The following is a 23,242-nucleotide window of genomic DNA, read 5'->3' on the forward strand; positions in this document are numbered from 1 at the left end:
TATAAAAGCAGCAAGAAAGAATTAGTCATCCACGGGGAAAGAAAAAAACAAGAAAAAAAGAAGAGGAGAAAGAAGAGATTTTTCTCAAGAATGGCCTGGCAGCAACAAGAGCAACAGACCTTTGACAACTACTTCAGAGGTGCAGCTGTCACTTCCAACCTCATTTACAGCTTCACATGAGTAGCTCCCACTGTCATCAACTTTCATCTCCAAAATATCTAACACAGCCACAGAATTCACAAAGGACATCCTGTGTATGTTGCTTTCACGGATTTCCTTATTGTTCTTGAACCAAGTAACCTGGATTTCAGGAGACCCTTTGATTTTGCATTGAAGGCGTGCAGAGTCACCTGGGGTCAGTAAATAAGATGGATCGACCTTCTTCACAAAGGACGGTGGTTCTGAAAAAAGGAAGAAAATGGGAAAGTAAAAGAGCAAAAAGAAAGAAGACTGAAATACAAAGCTTTGAAGGAGTGGTTTTCAGCACAAGAACACAACATGACTTCAGAAAAGATCAGCATAGTCTTTGCTGAGCTGCAGCTCATGCTTTGTCTCGTACTCTCCATCCATCTCTCTCCTGCATGCAGCAGCAATACTCGGACCTGGTTGGAGAAAGGAAGTGAGGAAACACAATGCAGCAGAAGACAGCACAAGAAATGAGCAAGAGGTGAAGAAACCTGATGTCAGGTCAAAGAAGATTTCACAGCATGGCTTCAGCCCAAAGAATTCTTTTGCCTGCAAAAGAAGAAATGGGGAATTCAAGAATAGCAAAGGTAGAGGGGTGTAGGATTATCTTACCTCTGACTGTGACGCTGGCAGATGAGGAGCTGCTTCCTGCCTCATTTGAGGCAGTGCACACATAATGGCCTGAATCCTTGACCTTAGCCAGAGGAATCTCAAGCGAAGCTATTTTGTCTTCAAAGTAAATCTTATAATCTTTGCCTGGAGGGATTTTGCTTCCATCCTTTGTCCACCCTACTGTTACTTTCCTGTCTTCATCAACCTGACATTCAAGACGTATTTTTTTATTGACTGCTGACTGCACTGACTGCAAAACTTTGATGAAGTGGGGCTTGTCTATAATGACCATTTCAGCCTGGCAAATGTCAGCCCCAAACCTGTTGGAAGCTTTGCAGGTGTAAACCCCTCTGTCACTGGTGGTGAGAAGAGAAATTTCTAACACATGCTTATTTTCAACTTTGGAAATCTTGTGGTGGTCTGAAGGTGAAATGGTTGTGCCATCTTTCTGCCAGACGATGTCGATGACTGGAGTGCCAGAAACAGTACACAGGAACTTGGCACTTTTTCCCACAAAAGTAGTGATAGATTCAGGTCTCGTAAGAAACGTAGGCGGAAACGCTTCTGCAAAACAAAGGGGTTCAATGTTATCCAGAAGTGAGGATCAGAGCTTATCACATTTCTCCACACTTGCCAGGAACAGAGAGCAAGAGACCAGTTTGTCACTGGACACTTAAGCAAAAGAAGACAGCAGTGAAGGAGTGTTAAAGAGGTGTTAAAGATGATGAATTCTGGCTTTTGGTTTTGTACTTCTTTATATTGCTCCAGAGCTTGAAGGCATTTCTGGAGCAACATACAAACTAGAGGAAAATAAACCAAAAGCCAGAACTTTCTCCCCCAAGACTGACATGTTTGCACACCATTCCCTCAAGATGGACAAGTTTGCATGCAATTCACAGCTTGTGCATCTTTCTTTAGTCTCTAGCATTTGGCATATAGCAAAGACTCCATAAAGACTCCTCCCACAAAGAGAAAAATCAGAGTAAAAAAATCATTGTGCACTAAAAGTTCAAAAGATGGTGTGGTTGTTTTTTAAAGAAAAACAAAAGAAGATATTTTTATAGCTCTGAACAGACAAAAAGGTTTACAAATTGAAACAGCTTTAACTCTCTTTTGTATGGTTAAGAAGATCTGTTTCCTCTATAACACATTATTCCCCTCTGGCCATGGCACATAATATTCAGTTAGCTATATAGCCAGGCATAGCTGCACAGGCTGCCACACAGGTGTACTACAGGATAAATATTGGGATGCTAGGATAATTGCATGTGATTATTACACCAAAGAAATCAGATTTAAAAGTATATGTTTGCTTGCTACCTGGAAGCTAAATAAACTTTCTTCAAGAATGTATTCACAAACCAATTCCATTCTGCTCATGATGTCATTCCTCCCACTCTCCCACTTTTTTCTTCTAAAATTTTTCACACCAGTTCCCTTTCCTAGGCACCTAAAAGCAGCATTCTCAAAAATTATTACTTCTCTATGTTTGTGCCTACCAAAATTATGTATGGATTATGTATAACAATGGCAATCAAGAGCCCTACCATAAACTATAGGTATAGCATTACATAGTGAAAGCATTACAACATCCCAAGTTATTCTATGGAGAAGGATAAGTCTGTACTTACCAGTTACTGTTAAAAGGGCTGTAGAGCTTACACTGCCATGCTGGTTGGAAGCCTTACAGCTATACTCTCCACAGTCAACAACCTGAGGTCTAGGGATCTCCAGTGTGGAGAGGTAGTTAGAGGTGCGAATGGAGTATTTGTCCCCATCATATATCTCTCGGCCGGCTTTATACCACTGGAATCTGACATTGGGTGCAGTCTCTACCTCACAGGTAAACTTGGCCACGTGATTTACAGCCACCTCCAGAGATTCGAGCCGTCTCCTCAGGATTGGTGCAACTGCAATCAAAAGCAGAGAGTAATTCAAAGCCTTGCCTGATGATATTCTGGAAAATAACAGTGAGGGGATTGACTGGGAAAAAAAAAAAAAAGGTGATTTACTTGCAATACATATAAAGTGACTGCAAAAGAAAAAACAAAACTGTAAGAGATGAAAGCAGTACCAGCAGCAATACAGATGTACACCATACTATCCTGGAGCTGTGGGAAATTATGGTGTGAATGATAAATCATGCTAAAACTGTGCAATGACTAAAGAGTGAAGAGAGGGTGCAGCGGTGAGAAAAATAGGAAGAACTGGTGAACTGCACAGGAAACAATGGGAACAAGTGGTCCAGACTGAGATACAGCTTGTCCTGGCTGTGCTTGTGTGATGAGAACATAATGCAACAAAATTCGTGACCAAAACTGCGTGAGGAAAGCGAGAGACTGCAAAGTGATAAAATGAGACCACAAATCCAGAGAAAAAAAGTGACCGTCTAATTAGTGGCATGGTGGTATTAATATTGTATCTGTACCCACAGAGAGACAAATAGAAGTTTCATTATTAGAATGGTGTATTAGAAAGGTAAAATTTTATCCCCATAATCCAACCTCGTTTAACAACTGTGAGTTTTGCTGCTGTTGCTCTTTTTCCACCTTGATTCAGCGCCTCACAGGTATACTCTCCTTGGTGAATCTCCCCACACACTTTGCTTATTACTAGTGTGTATGTGTCCTGATCTTGCAAACACTTGAATTTGTTGCCTGAAGACACCAGTTTACCCTCAAAGTACCAGTTTACCTCTCTGACGTTTGTTATGACAGACACCAGGCAGACACTCTCCCCTTCCTCCACAACAGTGTCGACCAGTTTGCTGCATATGATGGGATAATTCTCTTTGCCCAGCTCATCCTCTAGCTTCCCAGCTATAGCTTTCAGATCCTCTCTGTCCTTTTCCTCACATATTTCTTCCATTTTCTCCTTCCTTTTCAGTATTTCACTGGGTGTCTCAATGGGAACACCTGTGGACACTACATCAGCAGTGGCTGCAGCTGCACCCACATCCTTGATTTCACCACACCCAGTCACAGTGTTGACTACTTGTGCAGACAAAGGCTGCTCCAGGGGTATTTCTGCTTCCATAGTCCTCTCAGCCTGTTGGGGCTCCTGCTTGGAGGATTTTCCAGAGACAAGTGGACTGGGATGGACTGGCAATGCTTCAGATTTTTCATCTGTCAAGAGGTGTTTTTCTTCACAAATCAGAGAATAGAAAGCCTCCTTCAAGACTGTTTTCTGGTCACCTGTCTGAATGCTGATTTCTCCCAAGGAGACTGGGATTTCTATGGGACTGAGTCCTCCTGTGGTGACAACATATGTGCATAGGGTGTGTTTATGTTCCTTGGTGATGTTTACTGTCTGTACTTCAATGTTCTCTTTATCAGCCAACCATTCTGAAAACAAGAGAGTTTGGTCACTTACTACTGCAGCTTTCAGTGCATTTCTTATTTGAGACTTTATGTCTAAGCTGCAGCTCTGGGGAACCTGAGCAGTGAGCTGGCTCTCTTTGTTGAGGATTTGGCTTGGCTGGAGCTGGTGAGTGTACATGGTTTCATGGGATTGTCTCCCTGCTGTTGGATGCTGCCTAAGTGGGCTGTCAAGATCAATGACGTGTTCCTCCTTCAGGGGCTGGTTTTCTTCGAGCAGCAAGGGAAATCTCACAGTCTGTCCCTCATGGAGTCTTGCAGCAAAATCTTCCTCTGCTGCTTCCAAAGAAGAAATGTTCTCCAGGGGAACAACTTGGCCTCCAGTGAAGGCCAATTCTGATGTAAATCTGGTTTCAGCCTTCAGTTCACCTTGCATTTCCTGGAAGCCCTCAAGGAGCTGGATGTGGTCACCATCTATGACGCAGCTCTCAGTGGTGCTTGACACTTGTAGAAGGGCCTGGGAAGTCTCTGTCTTCACAGCAGCCGTTTGCTCTGCTGTCTTGCAGATGACTTGCTCTTTGGGTAAGAGTATCTGTGCAGCTACAGTCCCAAGGAAGCCTGGCAGTTGCTTCTCCATCACTGCTGCAGGAACCACAGCCTGGGGGCCAGCAGGGAGGGTTTGCAGTGGTTCTGCCAGAAGCCTGCTGCTCTCTTGTGTTGTGGCCACCTGGGTGAGCATCTCTTCAAGACCTTGTGCAGCCAGGCAGGCTGGTGGCAGGACAGGTAAGATGTCCTCCCTGGGCAGCACGTGCTCCACCTGGCTCATCTGGAGCTGAAGGAGGGCCAGGGGCTCCCTCATGGCCTCAAGGCTCAATGCTCCTTCCATAGCAGGAAACTCACCAGCCTCCTCATAGGAGAAGGGGTTTTGGTCCTCTGCCACTGCAGAGTGTTGCAAGGCTGGGCTCTGTCTGCACATAGCATGCTCTTTGGTTAGCACCAGGAGCTCAGCAGAGCACATGGCCTCACCCAGGGCACTCACTGCCCTGCATGTGTAGAGCCCAGCATCCTCCTCCATGCATTCCCGCACTGTCAGGGAGCCTGAGCCATCAAGGTGGTAAGCAACAGAATGACGTGCGTCGGAGAAGAGCTGCTTGTTCCCCTTGAACCACTGCACGTCAGGGCGTGGCTCCCCAGCCACAGTATACTCAAAGACTGCCGTGAAGCCTGGTAGACACTGTGTGCTGTCTGGCTTCCTGACAAAGCAAGGGACCCCTGGTGCCCTCTGTCGCACATGGAGGTGGGCACTGCATGTCGTCTCACCATGTATGTTGCTGGCCACACATGTGTACTCACCCTCATCCTGCACACCTGCATATGGGAGGATGAGGCTGTGATCATTGCCAGCAAACACTAACTTACAGTCCATGGATGAGGTTAGCTTTGTACTGTTGAAAAACCACTGGACTTTAGGTGTGGGGCTGCCAGTAACAGAAACAGAGAGCCTAGCTACATCTCCCTGACAGACTTCAACATCTGAGACCTGTTTGAGGAAAACAGGGGCTTTGCCTTCCTCCATTTTCATTTTTGCTTTGCTGGAATAAACTGGTTTTTCAGGCTCAAATTCAAGTGTTTTCTCTATATCAGGAAACTGAAGGCCGCTGCTGTAGCCTTCACTTCTTCCTTCCTCTGAAGACACAGTAAGAGAGCTAGCAATGTCTGTACAGAAAAAAAATTGTTTAGTTTTACCAGAATGTTTAAGAAAACACATATATAGCAATAAACAAGGTTAGTGCAACTATCCTTCTATATCTGGAGGCTTTCTCAATACTGTACAGCAGTTAACAACAAACATAATTTCCTCTTGCTGTCAAATACATGACTACCAAAACCAACAAGACATGCTGTGCTGTCAGGCTACTTAGGAATTTCCCATCTAGATCAACATGGATGTATCTTTAAACCTGACACCATAGTATGGGTTAGGCATACCCCCATGGTATATTAGCACAAGTAAGATTCAAGCAACACTGGTGCATTTCACAATTACAAACTGGTCTGTGTCATACATATTTGTATGTGCACTTTGACAAACAAGTATAGCAGAATGGTGCTAAGATGCTGGCTCAATTCAAAACACACAAAAAAAGAGCAAAATTCCAGAATTAGGATTGGAAAAAAACCCCAAACTTTTCAGTGCACAACCTTTCTTTTGTTGCAGTTAATTAATCTCTTTCAACTCTTCTAACACACTAAAATATTACCTCTTCCTTACCATCTTTGCCCTGTTTTTGTCATTAGACCCTTATGCTTATAACACCATCAATACTAAATTCATAAGCTTGCACACTTGATTTAATGTCATTAATTTAAATATCTGATTTTAAACCTTTCCCTGACAATATGCTGCATATTAAAACTCCCAAAATACCAAGAAAAAAGTATACAGAGCACTTGAGGGCTTTTCTTTTTCTTGCCTTTGTGAATTTAGACATTCATGTGTTAGATCATTCTGTTTTAGTGGTGTTTTAAAAATGAGAGTAAGTAGACATCAATTACATGTCATTATCTGCAGATGATTGAGACTAGAAACATCAGGAAAATCTGAAATATCCAGGAATGGAACAAGCCATCACTGAGAAACAGAACACAAAGAAAATGTTTGGAGATCAAATCCTGGTGTCCTCCCAGAGTCAAGTTTGCTTAGTGAAGGCCCACAGTATTTGATGCTGGAAATCAAGAGGTGTTAAGGAAGAATTAAATTGTGAGAGGATAAATGTCTTCATGCACTCTAAAGGTGATCTTGATACATCTCTCAGTTACAGTGTTTTAAATTCCAAAACTTATTGTGGGATGATAATTTTTGCTGCACTCCAATAGCAGCTATAAAGAAGAACAGAATATGCCATACCCAATTCTTTCTCATTGGTTTTATCAATTACTAATCTTGCCACAAATGCTGCAATATACATGATATAGCACAGTGCACACAGTAATAAATTGCAGAGAAGAGAAGTTTAGGTAAAAAAACCCCAAACAACAAAACCACCAGTCCTTAAGGATTACCCACGAGCCTTGTTAAAACATTAGGGCAGCTTTCCCAGAAATGCAGTGTGCTAGTGAGTTTAAGAAAGGGTGTCATAATTGGATCCATAATACAGTATAAAAGTTGCAGAATGGAACCCATACTAGCACACATGAGAATGCTTTATATGCAGGAGTATGGCAAAAATTAATGCACTGTTCTCTGTTCCTGGATATTTATGACAGAAAAACTGGACAGATACTTTTTTCATATTTTAGCTATGTCTGAGGAATAAATAGAATATGAGCAGTGAGAGACTTAAATCATTTATGTATTTATTTCACAAATTAACCATACATGTGAACATTCAATATACATTGATGAACAAATAAACATAATTCATCCTATTTTAAGATATTTAGTTTGTAGAAATGAAGACGACGTTAAAAACCTGACAATGAATTAGTGAGTTTTGAAATTCCTATGAATTTTTTTAGAGACATGGTCAATCATGGCTCTAAGCTATACCAGTTGCCACAGAGTAAGTTTATTCAAAACTAGAATTACTCCAGATTTACATTGTTGTAGCTTAGGTGAGACTTCATCTCTCCATTAAACATGTGACAGTGCTAATGGACTAATGTATGAAACTTAAAACAGGACTTTTACACTTACATAAACCACAAAAACTACTACACAGATAGAAATAAAGATGCCTGGCCATATATTTCAGCTGTGAACATGAACTTGGACCTGTTTGGCTTATAGCTTCAAAACCAAATTACAGGCCAGATTCTACTAAAAATTTCAGTGCATTTAATGTTCAAATCAAACATGTCACAATTGCTGAGGACCTCTGACCAAAGGGCCTCTGAGCTCTCTGGCTTTGGACTTAGAAGATCTCTCATGTCTCAGCTGACATATTACATCAGACAATTCATGCCCTAGGGACCTCTGCTGTCTAGTGAATCAGTTAGTGCTACACATCCCCATGTACTGGATCATTACAACTCACCACTCCTGAATTTAAGTTTATATTGACCAATACCATTGGACAAAGTAAATCTTTTGATCAAAAATTACTACCCTGGGTGAATGATGGGATAGTCTTTAAAGATTATGGACTTGTTTAAGGCATGCTGACCTCGGTGTGAGGACATGCCAAACTCAGAAATATGAGTGTACCTGAATGTACTATAGGAATAGTTCTTTTATGTTTAAAATCACTGTGCTCTTTAAAGCTGTTTTCAAGGCAAATGACAACAATTTGTAAATGACTAGAACCACCTCATGAACAGGCAATTGAAGTAAAAATATTTTTTGCTTATGGTTGTTGAACTCAAGGTTTCACCTTGGCATATAGGGAACTGGAATACCGGAACATCCATTAGAGAGATATTTAACTTCTGATAAACAGACTTTAACATATCATTGTTTATGTAAGACAGATTTATTTCTGATTTCATTATATCAGCTACTGCTGATTCCTCCTCCTAAATATTTGCATTATCTTAAATACAAAAAAAATATATATACTCATGTTGAGAACATTAATGCAATCTGTCTTGCCGAGAAAATGCCACAAATACCAATTGAATGTACTCTGCTTATTTCTGGTCATCTTGACTGTGAACACAATTAATTAAAAAAAAAGCAGACATTTAGTTCTAATGTGAAAGAATACTGCATAAAAAAAATCTCTTTTTTACTACTTTTTTTTATGAATGACACTGAAATATGGAGACAATCAAAGTTTTTTCATGAATTTACAGTTACATCATTGATTTATTATGCTCCCTCTCTTTTCCCTTTAACTTCTAAAGATACAGTACAAAATAGGCTTTCATGTTTATTACTTGGTAATAGAGAAAATAATCCTGTCCAGTCTCTAATAATGCAAAACTTTCCTTTCTTTCCCATTGTGTCGCTTTTCTTTGTGACAGCATAATTCCATTGACTTAAAAACAAAGTCATTAAATTCCATGAGTCAGTAAAATGAGGCCCATGGATGTAAGAATTTTGCAGTGATAGAAACTGTAAGCACAGGATTTGAATCAGTGAGGTTCACATGTTCTGACACAACATTGTGAGAAGGGGGAATACCAATTTAACGAGTTCATTCACAGAACTATACCCAAACTAAACAGGAAGCATAAGTTAGTATTCCATACCTTTAGGTTGCAATAAAAAGGTGGTTTCTACATTTCAGGTGATTTCTAGCCTACATAAAACAATAACGATTGAACTGTTACAGACACATGGGAATATGTACACTACATGAAAAAAAAAAGTAGTCCTAGATGAATGACTGTCAATTAAAATTGCTTTACAAGAACGGAGGAGCTTGGAAGGAGTCTGAAATATACCTCGGTGCAGAAAGTGTGCATAAGACCTATGCACAGATTAAAAACTCACTTAAATTCCCCAGTGAAGGCAAGTTTAAGTGAGAAATATACCCACATGGTGTGGTTTTCATCCCTAAAGAGATGAAAAACAATGCCCCTAAAATGAACACTGCATTTTAACCTGCAGTGAACAACAGCATAAAAACATTTACTGTTTCAAAAGAGACTCTGAAATAAATTATGGAAATTTAGTATAATGTTAACACAGCACAAGTCTCGGCAGTTCCTGCCCTGTTAGTAGCTATACATTTGTACTGCCCACTGTCACTTTGCATCAGGTTTTCAATAGTAAGGCTATGACAGCCACCCTGCTCTTCCTGTGCACAGTACCTGTCCCCTTCCAACAACACCCCATCCTTGTACCAATGGACGCTTGGATGGGGGGAACCGGTCACAAGGCACTGGAAGCATGCTGTGGCACCTACAAATGTACTGCAGTCAGAAATGAGCCTCAGAAATTTGGGAGCAGTTTCTGTGACCTGGAACTCAAAGCTGCAGCTCTCCGAGTCCTCTGCCCTAAACTCAACCCGTTCTTCTTGGGATGACTCTGCAAACACATCAAAACAAATGTTGACACACTTCTCCCCTTCCACTTCCTGCTCTTGTTGAGTCACTGCAAGCAATTGAATCGCTTTCTCAGAGTCATCTATGCACGGCTTGAACTCAAACTCTAGCTCTATTTCTGATTGGTCACCAGGGCTCATAGTCTTACTCAAAAGCAAGTCACATTTCTGGGGTCTGTGCGGTTCACCGCCCGTGACTGTCTCACTTGCCTTAGCACTTGCTCCCTGCCGAGCCATGACTATGAGGGAACCTTTGCACATTGCTTCTCCCAGCCTATTGGTTGCCCGACAGTGATAGCAACCACCATCAGAAGGACCTACATTTTGGATCTTCAGACTGTGAAGTCCCTCCTTCTGACTCACAACATACTTTCCTGTGGCAGCTGTCACACAGGTGTCGCCTCTGAACCACTGCACTGCTGGGACAGGAGTACCTGTTACCACACACTCAAACATTGCCTCCAAGCCTTCTGTCACCTCAGTGTCTGCAAAGGGCACAGCAAATCGGGGAGGCATTTCAGTTACTTGGAAATCAATTTTTACATCCTCATTCTCTTCCACAGCTAAGCCTGCAGCTTGCTCCAACAATGCAAGTGGTAGGACATCCAGGGAAACCACCATGCTCTTCTTATCTGGGCTAAACTCAGGACTGGTTATGATTTTGACCTGTTTTTCAAACTCCCTCACCTCATTTTCATCCAGCTCCACTTCCAGGAGGATTTCCTGTGGTGAAGGTGACCTTGAAGATGTGTCTTGCTCCAGGTCAAAGTGTATAACGTGCTGGTGGGTGACAGGGGGTGGCAATGCTAGTGACTGCTCATCTTCAGACAAAACATCCACCTGTGCGATACTTTTAGCTTCCCCGACAATGTTCACAGCGTGGCACAGATACTGGCCTCCATCGGCTTTCTGGACATTAGCGATCTCCAGTGTGCATTTGTCCCCATCCTTTTCTATCTGCATTCTCTCATCCAGCTCCAACAGAGATTTATTATGATACCACTTCACCTCTGGCTTGGGCAGACCCACCACTTCAGCCACAAAGGTCAGCGTGCTGCCTTCATACAGCCTCCTTCTGTTCAATGCCTTGAGGAATGCAGGTGGCATCTCCCTTCCTGATGGCTCCCGGGCTTCACAAGGGGTTCTAAACACTTCAGCCTGTGACTGGTCTGCAGGCTGCTGCCTTCTCTCACAGAAGGGAAGCAAGGACAGAGCATCCATATACTCCCCAGTAGGTGTCCGGTAGCGTTCCGGTGGTGTGCTGTCCCCTGATGCAGAGCAGGGTCCCTCGAAGGGTGTAAAGTAGCGCTCTGAGGGTGTGTTGCATTTTGAACCCTCAGAGGGTGTTGAGTAGTGCTCAGGTGGTGTGCTGTATCCTGAACCCTCAGATGGTGTGGAGTAGCGCTCAGGCGGTGTGCTGTATCCTGAACCCTCAGATGGTGTGGAGTAGCGCTCAGGTGGTGTGCTGTATCCTGAACCCTCAGATGGTGTGGAGTAGCGCTCAGGTGGTGTGCTGTGTCCTGAGCCCTCAGATGGGGTGGAGTAGCGCTCGGGTGGCGTGCTGTGTCCTGAGCCCTCGGATGGTGTGGAGTAGCGCTCGGGTGGCGTGCTGTGTCCTGAGCCCTCGGATGGTGTGGAGTAGCGCTCGGGCGTGCTGAGTGGTGTGTGATAGGATGATGATGAAGCAGTTTCAAAGATCTCCACTGAAGAGGGAGGTGTGTAGAAGTGGTCTGAATCATGTGATTCCTCTCCATTCCCAGTCTCCAGCTCTATAGACATTTCTGACTCAGGAGAGAAGGGCCGAGCAAATTCATGCTGGTTGTTGTAATAGTCGTAAACCATGCTGAATGTAACCTCCTCCACTTCCAGTGAGGTGATGGTCTCTCGCTGCTCCTTTTGAACTGTCTCTTTGAGATCTGGAGTCTCCTGCATCCCAGTTGATCTTAAATACTTGGCCAGGGACAAGTCAGACTCAGGCTCAGAGGCTTGAACAGCAGTGGACTCTGAACCTGCAGAAATATCCTCCCAGACTTCCTTCCTATCTGGGCTATTCTCAGAGGCTTCTTCAGTGGACTCCATTTGCTCCTTCTGTGCCACAGGATCATCCATTATTAAACCAAGTAAAAGTTTCCCAAAAGAGAAGCCCTTCTTTATGTTTTGTTCCTGTTGAGTTTCCCCGATTGCCTCAGGGGAATCTTTGCTTTCTATCTCACGGGTGGAGCTGCTCATTCTTGTCTCAAAGACCTTTCCTATCCCAGAACCTTCTTCCTTTTCAGCCTGATGCCCAGCCTGAAGTTTCTTTTCATGTGCAGCTTTTTTCAAGTCAATGATGAAGCTGTCAGTCTGTGAGTCTGTTGTCTCCAGTCGTTCCTCACTCTCCCCCACACATGTTTCTTGCAGTCCGCTTTGGATATCTGCTGTGGACTCCACCAGAAAACTATGAATTTGTCCCTCAAATGAATCCTCCCCACAGACACGCACCTCCAATTGATTAATTTCTTCAGCAGAAGATCCGTCTTCAGAAGATATCACGGTGCTGCTAAGGTCCTGATTAGGGGGTTGCAAATCAGCCCTTCTGATTTCTCTTGGCTGTGTCTCTTCCAGGTCATTGACCTCCTCCTCCTGCATCCTGTAGCTCTGACGCAGCTCCTCAATCAGAGTCATCTCTTCCAGAACCACATCATGTTGATGCACAGGGGAGATGAGCCCAGTCACTTCTGCCTCCACACTCTCCAAAGCTGTGGGGACTTGTGCCTGTTCTGTGTCTGAAGTCTCCACAACTGGAAAAGGCTCTACAAACTTTTTCAGGTCAAATGTAATGTTCATCTCATCAGTCTCAGATGGCAACAGATGCTCTTTGAAATGCACTTTTTCTAGGTGAACCTCACCTTCCTTAGTAAAATCCTGGACTGTGTTTTCAGTGGAAGGAGGAGTGAGGATTAGATCCAAAGAGGAATTACCTGCATCAGACTCCATTTCTTGCATCATTTGTCCATCATTGTGCATTTCCCAGTGTGAGACATCCCCATCATCAATCATTTCTTCTTTACAAAGATGATCATCAAACTTGATGTCCTGTTCAGTATCAACTGAACCCTCCTGCTCCTTGGCTTGTTCCTGCTGCTGCTCTTCCGTACAGGAGTGATAAAAGTCAAATTGCTCCCTTTTTGGTGTGCTTGCAATGTTTTCTTGCATGTGGGGCATATTTGGCTCTTCTATAAGAGGTTCATCAAGAGACATTTCCTGCCAGGCAGGGGCTTCAATCTCCTCCATGTAAACATCACTCCCTTCTTGCACCACAGGTGATAGAGGAATGAAAATTTTGGAATTGTCACAATCCCCTGGTAAAGCAGGCTGCTCAGAGGCATGTGTTTGTCCTTTCACTTCCATAAAAGATACCTTCAATATGTCCCAGGACAGAGTGTCTGTATGTGGCACCACCTTGTCTTCTTCAGCCTCCAGCTCCTCTGAAAAGTCCTTGGCAGATGAGTTCTCGGCTACCATTTCATTCTCTTCCCTGGGCACACTAGCATGCAGCTCTGTGGCATCAACACCAAAGCTGTGCTCCTCAGAGACAACTTTTACCATCTGCTCCCTCCCCTCAGAAACACCATCTGAATCCCTCACACTTTCTTCTGCATAACCCATTTCTTGCCTTCCATAAACTTCCATGGTATCAAGCACCACTGTTTCCTCCATCTCACTTTCACTGAAGTGAGTTTTCTCACACTCTTCCAACTGTTCCCCAGGAGATGGAAACTGCTTCATGGACCAAGATAGGTGGGCTTCCTCCTCCTTGGAGTATGTGATCTGTTCTTCTTCATCCTTTTGAAGCGTGCTGAGTCCCTGAATTTGCAGAACATGGTCCATGGCAGGTAGTTCCTCAGTGCCTCTATCCTTGCTATACAACCTGGGTGCACTGGGCTGCACTGTCAGTTCAGAAGCAGTCTGCGCTGCTCCAGCCACATTCTTGGCCACACAACAATACAGCCCAGTATCTGTGATAGAGACCCCTTGGATGTGTAAGCGGTATATGCCATTCTTGCCTTCCTCAAAACTCAGCCTTTCACTGGCAGAGAGGCTCTGGCCATTCAGGGACCAGGCCACAGCTGGTGGAGGCTGCCCAGACACAACACACTCCAACACCACTGCCTCCCCTTCATGGCAATGAACGTGTGCTGGGGCTTCTGCCACAATTTGGGGTGGCTCATTTCCCACATCAAAGGTAAACTTGAACTTGTGTTTTACAGTAGGAGCAGCCTGGTGTGGAGAGGGTTGTGTAGTCTCCCTTATCTCTGTGTCTTGCTCTGGTGTTGGAGTGGGGGCAGTGATTTTGATTTCCACAGGTAATGATAGCAATTCTGAGTCTGGAACTGCACTTGGCAGTCCCTGATCTTCTGTGAAGGCCAAGCCAACAACTTCTTCTTCCTCCTCCTTCTCCTCTTCTTTCTTCTCTTTCTCCCCATCTTCTTCCTCTTTCATCTTCTCCTCTTCCTCCTCCTCCTCCTCTTTCTTCCTTTCCTCTTCCTCCTCCTTCTTTGTCATCTCATAAACTAGCATCCGCTGCTTCACATGGAGTGCAGCTGAGCTGCTGACTGTACCCAATGGGTTGAAGATCACGCAGGTGATGATACCACCATGCTGTGGGAGCAGGGATGGGAAGGTCAGTGTAGAGCGGCACTCTGTGGTGTGAACAGCAGTGCCCCGGATGCGCCCTACAGGCTTGTCATTGTTGTACCAAGTAACTGTAGGCTGTGGGCGGCCATGGAATAGACAGGAGAAGGTACATCTGTGCCCCTCAACAGCCTCCTGGGGCTTGACCTCCTGGACAAAGACAGGTGGGCAGGGCTCCAGGAGCCCACCTGGTATTTGCCATCTCTCCCCTGCAGCCTTCGGCCTACGGTACCCCTTCACTACCTGCACTGTGAGGGACTCCGAGCTATCCATGGTGGTAGCTGCCTCAGGTGGGCTGGGCTTCCCAGGAGGGCCCATCTGGGTCACAGGCATAAGAGATTCCTGTTTCTTTTTCAGCATTGCCCTCTTTGCCTCCCGCAGCCGCTGCAGCTTCCAACGGATCTCCTCATCCAGCAGCTCCTCAGCATCTGCCACTGTGACACTGTGCTCCCTATTGCACACCAGCCCTGGACGGTGAGGGCCCACCAGCGGTAACCTCTGGAAACGAATGGTTCGTACCATGCCTCGGGCTGGGGAGAGGTCCCCAAGCAACTGCTCAGCCTCCTGTCCCTTGTCAAAGGGTGAGCCAGTGCAGCGGAGCACCACCCGCAGCCGGTCCTCTTGGCGCTGCTGCAGCAGGCACTCCCATCTCTCCTGCATCCACTCCGCCTTCCCTGAGAAACCCAAGCCCTGCTGCTCTCCACGACGTGCCACCAGCAGTGAGGCAGTGGACTCAGCTGAGCCTTCACTGTTAATGGCAAACACCCTGTAGCTGCCAGCATCATGCTCCCGCACATCCTGCACCTCCAGGCTGGCATGGTGCGTGTGCTCCTCGCTCTCAGTGCGGATGACCTTGCGACAGTCCTGGCGGACTGGCCGGTTGTTGTGAAACCAGGCCATGTGGGGTGCTGGGCATGCCACCAGCTTGCACTGGAAGAGTGCAGGGTTCCCCTCCAAGACAGACCTACATTTGAGGCCCTGTGTGAAAGTGGGTTTACAGTTCTGGGGGCATGCCAGCGCCGCTGCTGTCCCAAGTCCCTCGAGGTCCTCCTTGCTGTGCTGCTCTGCAAGAGAAGGAGACTGGGTTACAACATGCCACACTCTGCCCACCATGTGATTGAAAAAAATGAAATAGCAAGATTGAAATAAAAAATGGGCATGCAACAGATTTCATCACACACCCAGGAAAAGAAAGTAATTCACTCACCATATTTGTTCGAATAAACGCAACGCCTTGCTCTGTTTTAAAGATTGACACGAAAATCGTTCGTTGTCTGTTCTTTCTTCAGACTGTGGAAATTTCTTCTTGAACAAGCAAAAATGAATTTCAAAATAACATGTTCTTCTGCATGTATGTTTTTGCTGCCTGGAAAAGCTGTGTGTCTTTGGGTGGCAAAGAAGAAAATCTTACCTGACTTGCAGACAGTAGAATAAACGCCCTTTCTGACCCTTCTCTTTGTAGATTAAATGTTCAAACAATTGAGAAAAAATATTTTGAAAGATATTAAAAAAAAGTAAGTGATTAGCTAACATGAAATGAGAAGGCGTTTATTCGAACTAATACAGCCACTAACTTCACAGTGTTATGCACAGGGAAAAAGCAAGCAACATGAACCACGTATGCTATCTGCAAGCCAGGGTAAGAGATGTATAATGATGAATTAATGTATGTAAAAAAAGTGCAAGGAATCAATGGGAATATGTAGCTTTCACATATCCTAAACAACAAATGCTTTCCAGTATACTTCATCCAATAGTATCCATTGAACCAATTAATGTTAGGTTGCTAACTTATTTTAAAATAATATGATTAAGATTTGTATAACTTCCTTCTGAAGTAAACTATTCCATGCATTCAAAAGGAAATTCAACAAATAAAAGCTCTGTAAACAGCTGCAAAGCATGAAGGAAAAGTTAAGAATATGGCTGCAAAATTATAAATTTGAAGTTTTAAACATATTTTAAAACTTAAATAACCTTATAATGCAGGTAACCCTTTGCATATCAAAACCAACATGCATCATATTCCAATATGCATTGAAGTGTGTCTTTCTTTCCTCATCAGACACTACATGTAAGCAGATAAAAACTTCTCACAATATTGCTAATTACTGATACTAATTATTCTGCATAACATAATTGGTGACTGTACCTTTCACTTCCATTTCAATCTCTTCCTCTAGCTTCTCATGAATAATTTTCTCAGGAGCTAGAATAAAAAGAAAGATTTTTGAGCTATAGTTGCAAAATATGTCAATCAATGCTTTATGCACTAAAACCATTCAATCTTTCTTGCTAATATACAGGAATTCACACAAACATACACATAAATGCATGCCAAAATTCAAACATGTGATAAATTTTGAGAACAGAATAATCAAATGCTTCCAAGCTTGTTTGCAATGTATGCTTTTCTACAAGATTTGATTTCTTTCTTGCTTGGTAGGGGAAAGTTTCTAATGGAACATGCCTTTATCATGCCTTAAATCTCTAAAGAAAACATTCAACAACCCACAGACTAGTGAGATGCTTCTTATTCTTTATCATCTCCCAGGAAATGAATGTACTGGAATGCAATGACGCTACGCATGAGGAATTGATACTGAAAGGAACATGCAGTTGCCAACCTGTCACTCTCAGATGGGTGCTGCACTCGGCTTGTCCTGCAGGATTAACTATTCTGCACTTGTATATACCCTTGTGGTTCTGACCAACTTTCAACAATCTCAAACTGCACAGTGGCCCATCGTGTGTTATGGAGCACAGTGCAGACTCCTCAACTATTAGCTGATTGTACAGCCAGACCACGCAAGGTGTAGGCACACCCTTCATTATACAAAAGAGTAAGACATCATCTCCTTCTTTCACAGTGGTTTCTGAAGGCAGAGTTTCAAGAAACTCTGGTGCTTTGGCATAAGTTTCTGTGATGTCTTCACATGGCACAACATCGGGATAGTAGATTCTTTTTGTTTGCTTCTCAGTTTCATGTGGTCTTTGGGATGTAGATATAAACAAGCTCGAGGTTTTCTTGGAAGATTCTTGCTTAACTTCAGATGTTTTAAACTGACAATCTTTGGCTGCTTTAAAGCTTTTAGTATCTGATTCAAGGGTAATTTTTGTTACTGCTTTGGCTTGTGCTTCTTTTGCTAGGTAAGAATAAAGTTAGGAAAAGGATTAGATCAGATGGTTTGCAGGAATAAAAAGAATCCTTAAACTTAGGGGGGAAAAATACAGTAATTAGTATTGAAAGAATGTCCAGCATATTAGTGCTACAATGCTATTAAACAGGAGGGATTACACATTTAAAAGCTCTATTCCTGCTAGATTACTCTAGGCACCAGTTAAGCCTATGGGACCTTTATGGGACCAAGACTTAGTCTGTAACGCCAAATACAAGCACATCTTCACTTTTAATTGAGACCCTCAATTTAGAAAGTAGCAGCAGAAGATTATGTAAAGTATTTTGCCCAGCTCAAGAATGCAAAAATTTCATCATGTAAGAGCCAACTCAAAAGGGTCAATGGCTTCCTCATCATTCATCTTAGTTTTCTGCTCTTGATTCCTTTAAGCTCAGCAGAAATACTATCAACAGCCCAGCTTGATAATAATAGCACTTGTGAAGACCCAAGAATGTAAGATACTAACATTTTAATATGCTGATTTTGGGAAGAAGTGGAAGGATTGTTAGCAAAAATTAATACATATATCCCAGGAAGAGTGAAGAGAAGACGAGAATCCACTGGTGAAGTACTTTGACTTATATTGCCAACCTTGGAGTTGGAACTTTGCATTTATTGGAAAAATGTTGACCCACAGTACTTGAAATGACCAGGTAGCTAATTCAATATTGCTTATCTGACATTCTTATTTTCTTTAAACTCCAGCTTCAGGAATTCTGAAAATGTAAAAATTCCTGCTTCACTTTACATCTAACCACATATCACGAAAGATAGGAGAAATAAAAAGCTTCAGACATCTGTGACTTGTTGGGAAGAGGCATGAAATTATGATACCAATTTCCCAGTACTGCACATGTAATTTATGAATAGAGCTGTAAATGTGGAGGAAAAATCCCAAAGCACTACTACTAGAGCTTTCTCAGTTATATACTGATAATAAAGGAAATATGAGTAGGCAGTGATAAGGAAGTTACAAAAGGTAAGTCATAATGTTAAAAGTCAGATAACCACCTTTTACTGTTAGTATTGCAGCAGTTGTTGTCCCTCCATAAGCATTGTATACAGTACAACTGTACAGTCCTTGATCTGTCAGCTGGACATTTAGGATTGTGAGCAGAAGGACACTTCCATTCTGTGATATCTTCAATTTTTCAGACAATTCTATCCTTTTACCTTCATGGGACCAGAAATACTCGGAGAATTCATTTTCTAAGCCACATATGAACTGAGCAGTGTCACCACAGTTCACAGTTAGGTCTCTGAGCCGCAAGAGAATCTTTGGAGGGATATCTTTCACTTCCTGAGCAGTGGCCATAGACATCCTGGTGCTGTGAGATGTTTGGGAAATAATTGCTGTGTGCATGGCTTCCATTTCTTCAGTTGATGTAGCCTTCATGGTCAAACTTTCTGATATGCTTTCAAAAACCTGTACACCCAATTCCTGTGGTGGTTGTTGCACTGATTTAAATTCTTTTTGATATGTTTTACTGTTCTTCTTTGTGAGAGGAGCAACATGAAGTTCTGATATAGACTGTGACCGGATAGACTCTTTTACATCTTTCCCAGAACTTTGCCTATCTAGGGCTTGCACTGTATAATCAAGTAACAAAAATAATAAGAATATTAGTATCTAAAGAACTGTACTGGACCATGCTCCGGATAAAATCAAACAGTGTGGAGGATGAAAATGAATGATCTTCAAGTGAAAACTCAGCATGCCAGATGCACTACGCTCTTAACACAAAGACTACCCATTCACATGTATGAATGTGATGGGTATGATGTGAAGTGATGCCTGTGACAGTCATGCAGTTGATGCACAGTTGGTGCTTGTTGCTTCTTTCACTGGAGTTGTCCATTTTAATATTGGAAACTTATTATGGAATTTTTAAGGGAGGCATTTTTTTACCCTACAAAATAGTGCAAAATACCTCAGTCAATATTATAACTATCATTTAATTAGGTTTTAAAAATCTGAATACCTCCCGTAAAATAATTCTATTCTTTGACCTATATGAAAATATAAAGATATCTGAAGACACATATTTTCAAATTTCTGAGTGTTACAGCTTAAACAGAAGAAATGAGAGTGGCTGGGTTACAGAGGTGGGTACTACTAACATTAGCTCGTAAAGAAAAGGTGTGTAGCAAGGAAAGAATGTTAGTAACAGCATGAAAGTGTACTATAAACAAACTGAATCCCTTTGAATTAAAAATGGGGCTTTACCTTCTGCAGTCACTGTAAGTGTAGCTGTGCAAGTTGCTTCTCCAGCACTATTTCTTGCCTTGCAAGAGTATTGCCCAGCATGCTTTAAGAAAGCATCTACTATTATCAGTATAGCTGTGCCTGTAGACTCATCAAAGTGGAAAACTAAGTCTTTTGATGGCAACATGAGTTGTTGATTATGAAACCACTGGATTTTTGGTTTGGGCATGCCAGACACTCTAGCTTGGAATCTGACTGATTCCCCGCTGCACACCCTGCAGCTTGAAATAGGCTGGATAAAGGTGGGCCTTTGGCCAACAGACTTCTCCTTAAGTGAAACAGATGAAGAAACATGCCAATGGGACTCTGATGTAACTTCTTCAACATTTTTAAATCCTGAAAAGAAGCATGCCAACTTTTAATTTCTTACCCTATGCTACAAAAAATTTTCTCTGTCATTCAAGATTGTTTTTCTATATTGAAACTTAACAGCATGGATTATTCTAATTCATAATTTATAAAATCTGTTGCAAAAAGAAAATAATTTATGGTTAAATAACATCAAAGACAATCTAGAATTGAAATAGAAGATTCTCCAGACAGCATTTCTGCTATAAAATTTTGGTCAATGTTTCATCAATTCACGTGAATGGAAACTATTTCTTTTCAGCTCGTGAGTACCTGGTGCAGACCTCCATTTAACATGTTTTCCAACACTTTCAAAGTAATTTATTTTATACAAAAATTCTTACTAGATTCTCCTCACAGTCAAGTCAAAGAATGTGTAAGCAAAGCACTTGTATTAGGAAGAAAGTTTCTACCAAGTTTGGTGCATGACATGTTCTAATACTGGAGAGAATGAAAAGGTGAGGTGCATGGAACATTGAAAAATTGTGAAATAATTTTTCCAATGCATGACCTGTATTTTTGAGACATAAATGTATTCTGTAGTCATTGTAAGTGGCAGCAATTAATTGAGTTAGAAGACGACATGACAGACAATGACTCACATACAGTCATTAGTGTGCATTAAGATTAGTATTGGAATGTGACCTAAACAAGACATCTTCTTTAATTGCACGCTGTACCTTCTAACTTCAAGGTAGCAGTGCTTGTCACTTGGCCTACAGAATTACTAGCCACAAAGGTATAGATTCCTTCATCCTCTGGATAAGCTTCAGCAATCTCCAGCTGGTAAGTGTCTTCAAACTGAGTCATTCTGAAAAAACGTGATGGCTTGATCTCTCTCTCTTTGCTGTACCAAGAGACTTTCAGATCTGCTCAAGCAACAGAATGAAGAAAAATGTGTACATTATGATATTAGACTAGTAAGTGAACACATATATAAATATGTCAGAAATCTTAATCTCATGTCTTTTTAAAACTTAAAAATGCCTTGCATTACTTTGGTAATGCATGATCAGTGAAAAGTGGCCTACACATTGCTTTAAGTTTTGATTTCTGCACTGAAAATACTTGTATTGGAAAACTGACTCTGGAGCTGCTATATTCCTGAGTGAAAATATTTTTTCCTTTCCCATCTTAACGTATAAATTTAAAAATATTTTGATACTACTAAAATCAGAGAAAGTCTTGTTTTTGAAGAGGGATTCTGCTACAATTAATTGCCTGATTAAGCAGGTTATAAAGTCACTAGGTTGAGCTCAAAAAGTTAAAGAAATTAAAACAGAATATCCTTTTGCTAACGACAGTACCTCACCTCTTTTTGTGGCCAATATATTTTTACGTCATATATTTCTCAAGAAAGATCTTGTCTTTGTACCTTTGTAAAATTCCTATATAAAATATTGTGTCATTTGACTTGTAGACTTGGAAAAGGACTGAAACAGTCTTTAACCTTCACTCTCCACCCTCCATCTGGCACTATATTATATCGTGAATCAAACGTTTTCACACAGATAGTGCGCTATTACTGTCATAAGAAGGGACAGTGTTTTCAATAGTCAGCTGCAAAATATGTACTGTTAAACAACTGTATTTTTAATCATGTATTACCTAACCTAATGAAAAAGGTTTTGTTTTCACAAGAGGGAATGCAGATATATTTGGATGCAGTGTTAAATAAAGGAAACTTTCAATAATAAAAAATTCCTTCACCAGAAATGCCATCCAGCACTGGAACCAGATGCCCAGGGAAGCGGTTGAATCAACAGCCCTGGAGATATTTAAAAGACGTGTAGATGTGGCAGCCAGTGACAAGGTTTAGTGATAAACTTGGCAGTGATAGGTTAATGGTTGGACTCAATGATCTTAAAAGTCTTTTCCCACCTAGCCAATTCTATGCTTTTATGAAAAGGGACCTAAATGAATTGATCCTTATGCTTTGTGCTGTACATGCAGCTTCCACATTCACATCGATACAGTTCTTGTAAAAAAAGTTACAATAGCATACTTTGCACACTGGCAGGCCAGGCTTTCCAAAATAAATTTTCTGAATTTTAGTACCACTTCTTCAGCAGAATCAGATTTTTTTAAGCATTAAAAAAATAAAAGAAAAAAGAGAAAAAGTTCCACGTGATGGAACGCAAATTTTATATATTTGCATATGTATATATGTCACAAATTTTATGTGGATTTTTACACAACTATCAGTCAGGATCACTTTTAATTTTGAGTTTTATTTATCTTTAAATAATTGCAAAACTTTGGGATTAGAACTGGATCCTTTTCTGCAGTTTACCATGTAAATATTTTATTACTGGTCATACTCAACATTATTTACTGAAGTGAGGAAAGACAATTCCATTTGGTTTAGTGTTAACTTGGAAACAATTTTAATTGTAGAATGATATGCTATATAACTAAAACTAGCAAACTTATTTAAGGAAAATCTACATTTAGAAAGACAATGAGTAAATACCTTCTTATGCTAGGAAAAAGAATGCAATTGCAGTTTACTGTTTGCAGAGTGATATGAAATAATTTGGAATATTAGTTTAAATATAATATTGCTTGAGGCTCAGTTTCATACTGTCTAATTGACATGACACTGTGTGTCATCAGAATCTTTGCCATGTTCATTTAACATGATAATGCTTTTCAACCATGATATTGAGT

At 41.8% G+C, this 23,242-nt stretch overlaps 2 protein-coding genes across 2 annotated transcripts in view; both read right to left on the minus strand.

Moving 5' to 3' along the window:
* TTN (titin) overlaps positions 1-23,242 on the minus strand; it is a 239,952-nt gene that overhangs the window by 182,377 nt on the left and 34,333 nt on the right. The window contains exons 43-47 of the mRNA XM_084264549.1: positions 21,253-21,441; positions 16,932-16,988; positions 2,430-2,708; positions 799-1,362; positions 120-401 (exon numbers count right to left, since the gene is read on the minus strand). Of these exons, the coding sequence (XP_084120675.1) occupies positions 120-401; positions 799-1,362; positions 2,430-2,708; positions 16,932-16,988; positions 21,253-21,441 (1,371 nt within the window). The remainder of the gene's footprint in view (positions 1-119; positions 402-798; positions 1,363-2,429; positions 2,709-16,931; positions 16,989-21,252; positions 21,442-23,242) is intronic.
* LOC311192439 (uncharacterized protein) lies at positions 7,454-15,892 on the minus strand (the record flags this gene model as incomplete). Its single annotated transcript, XM_084264909.1, has 1 exon — positions 7,454-15,892. One exon carries the CDS (start codon positions 15,890-15,892, stop codon positions 9,731-9,733), a length of 6,162 nt encoding a protein of 2,053 aa, XP_084121035.1. The 3' UTR covers positions 7,454-9,730.

This window comes from Gallinula chloropus, assembly GCF_964237585.1.
Source record: "Gallinula chloropus genome assembly, chromosome: 5".
Lineage (NCBI taxonomy): Eukaryota > Metazoa > Chordata > Aves > Gruiformes > Rallidae > Gallinula > Gallinula chloropus.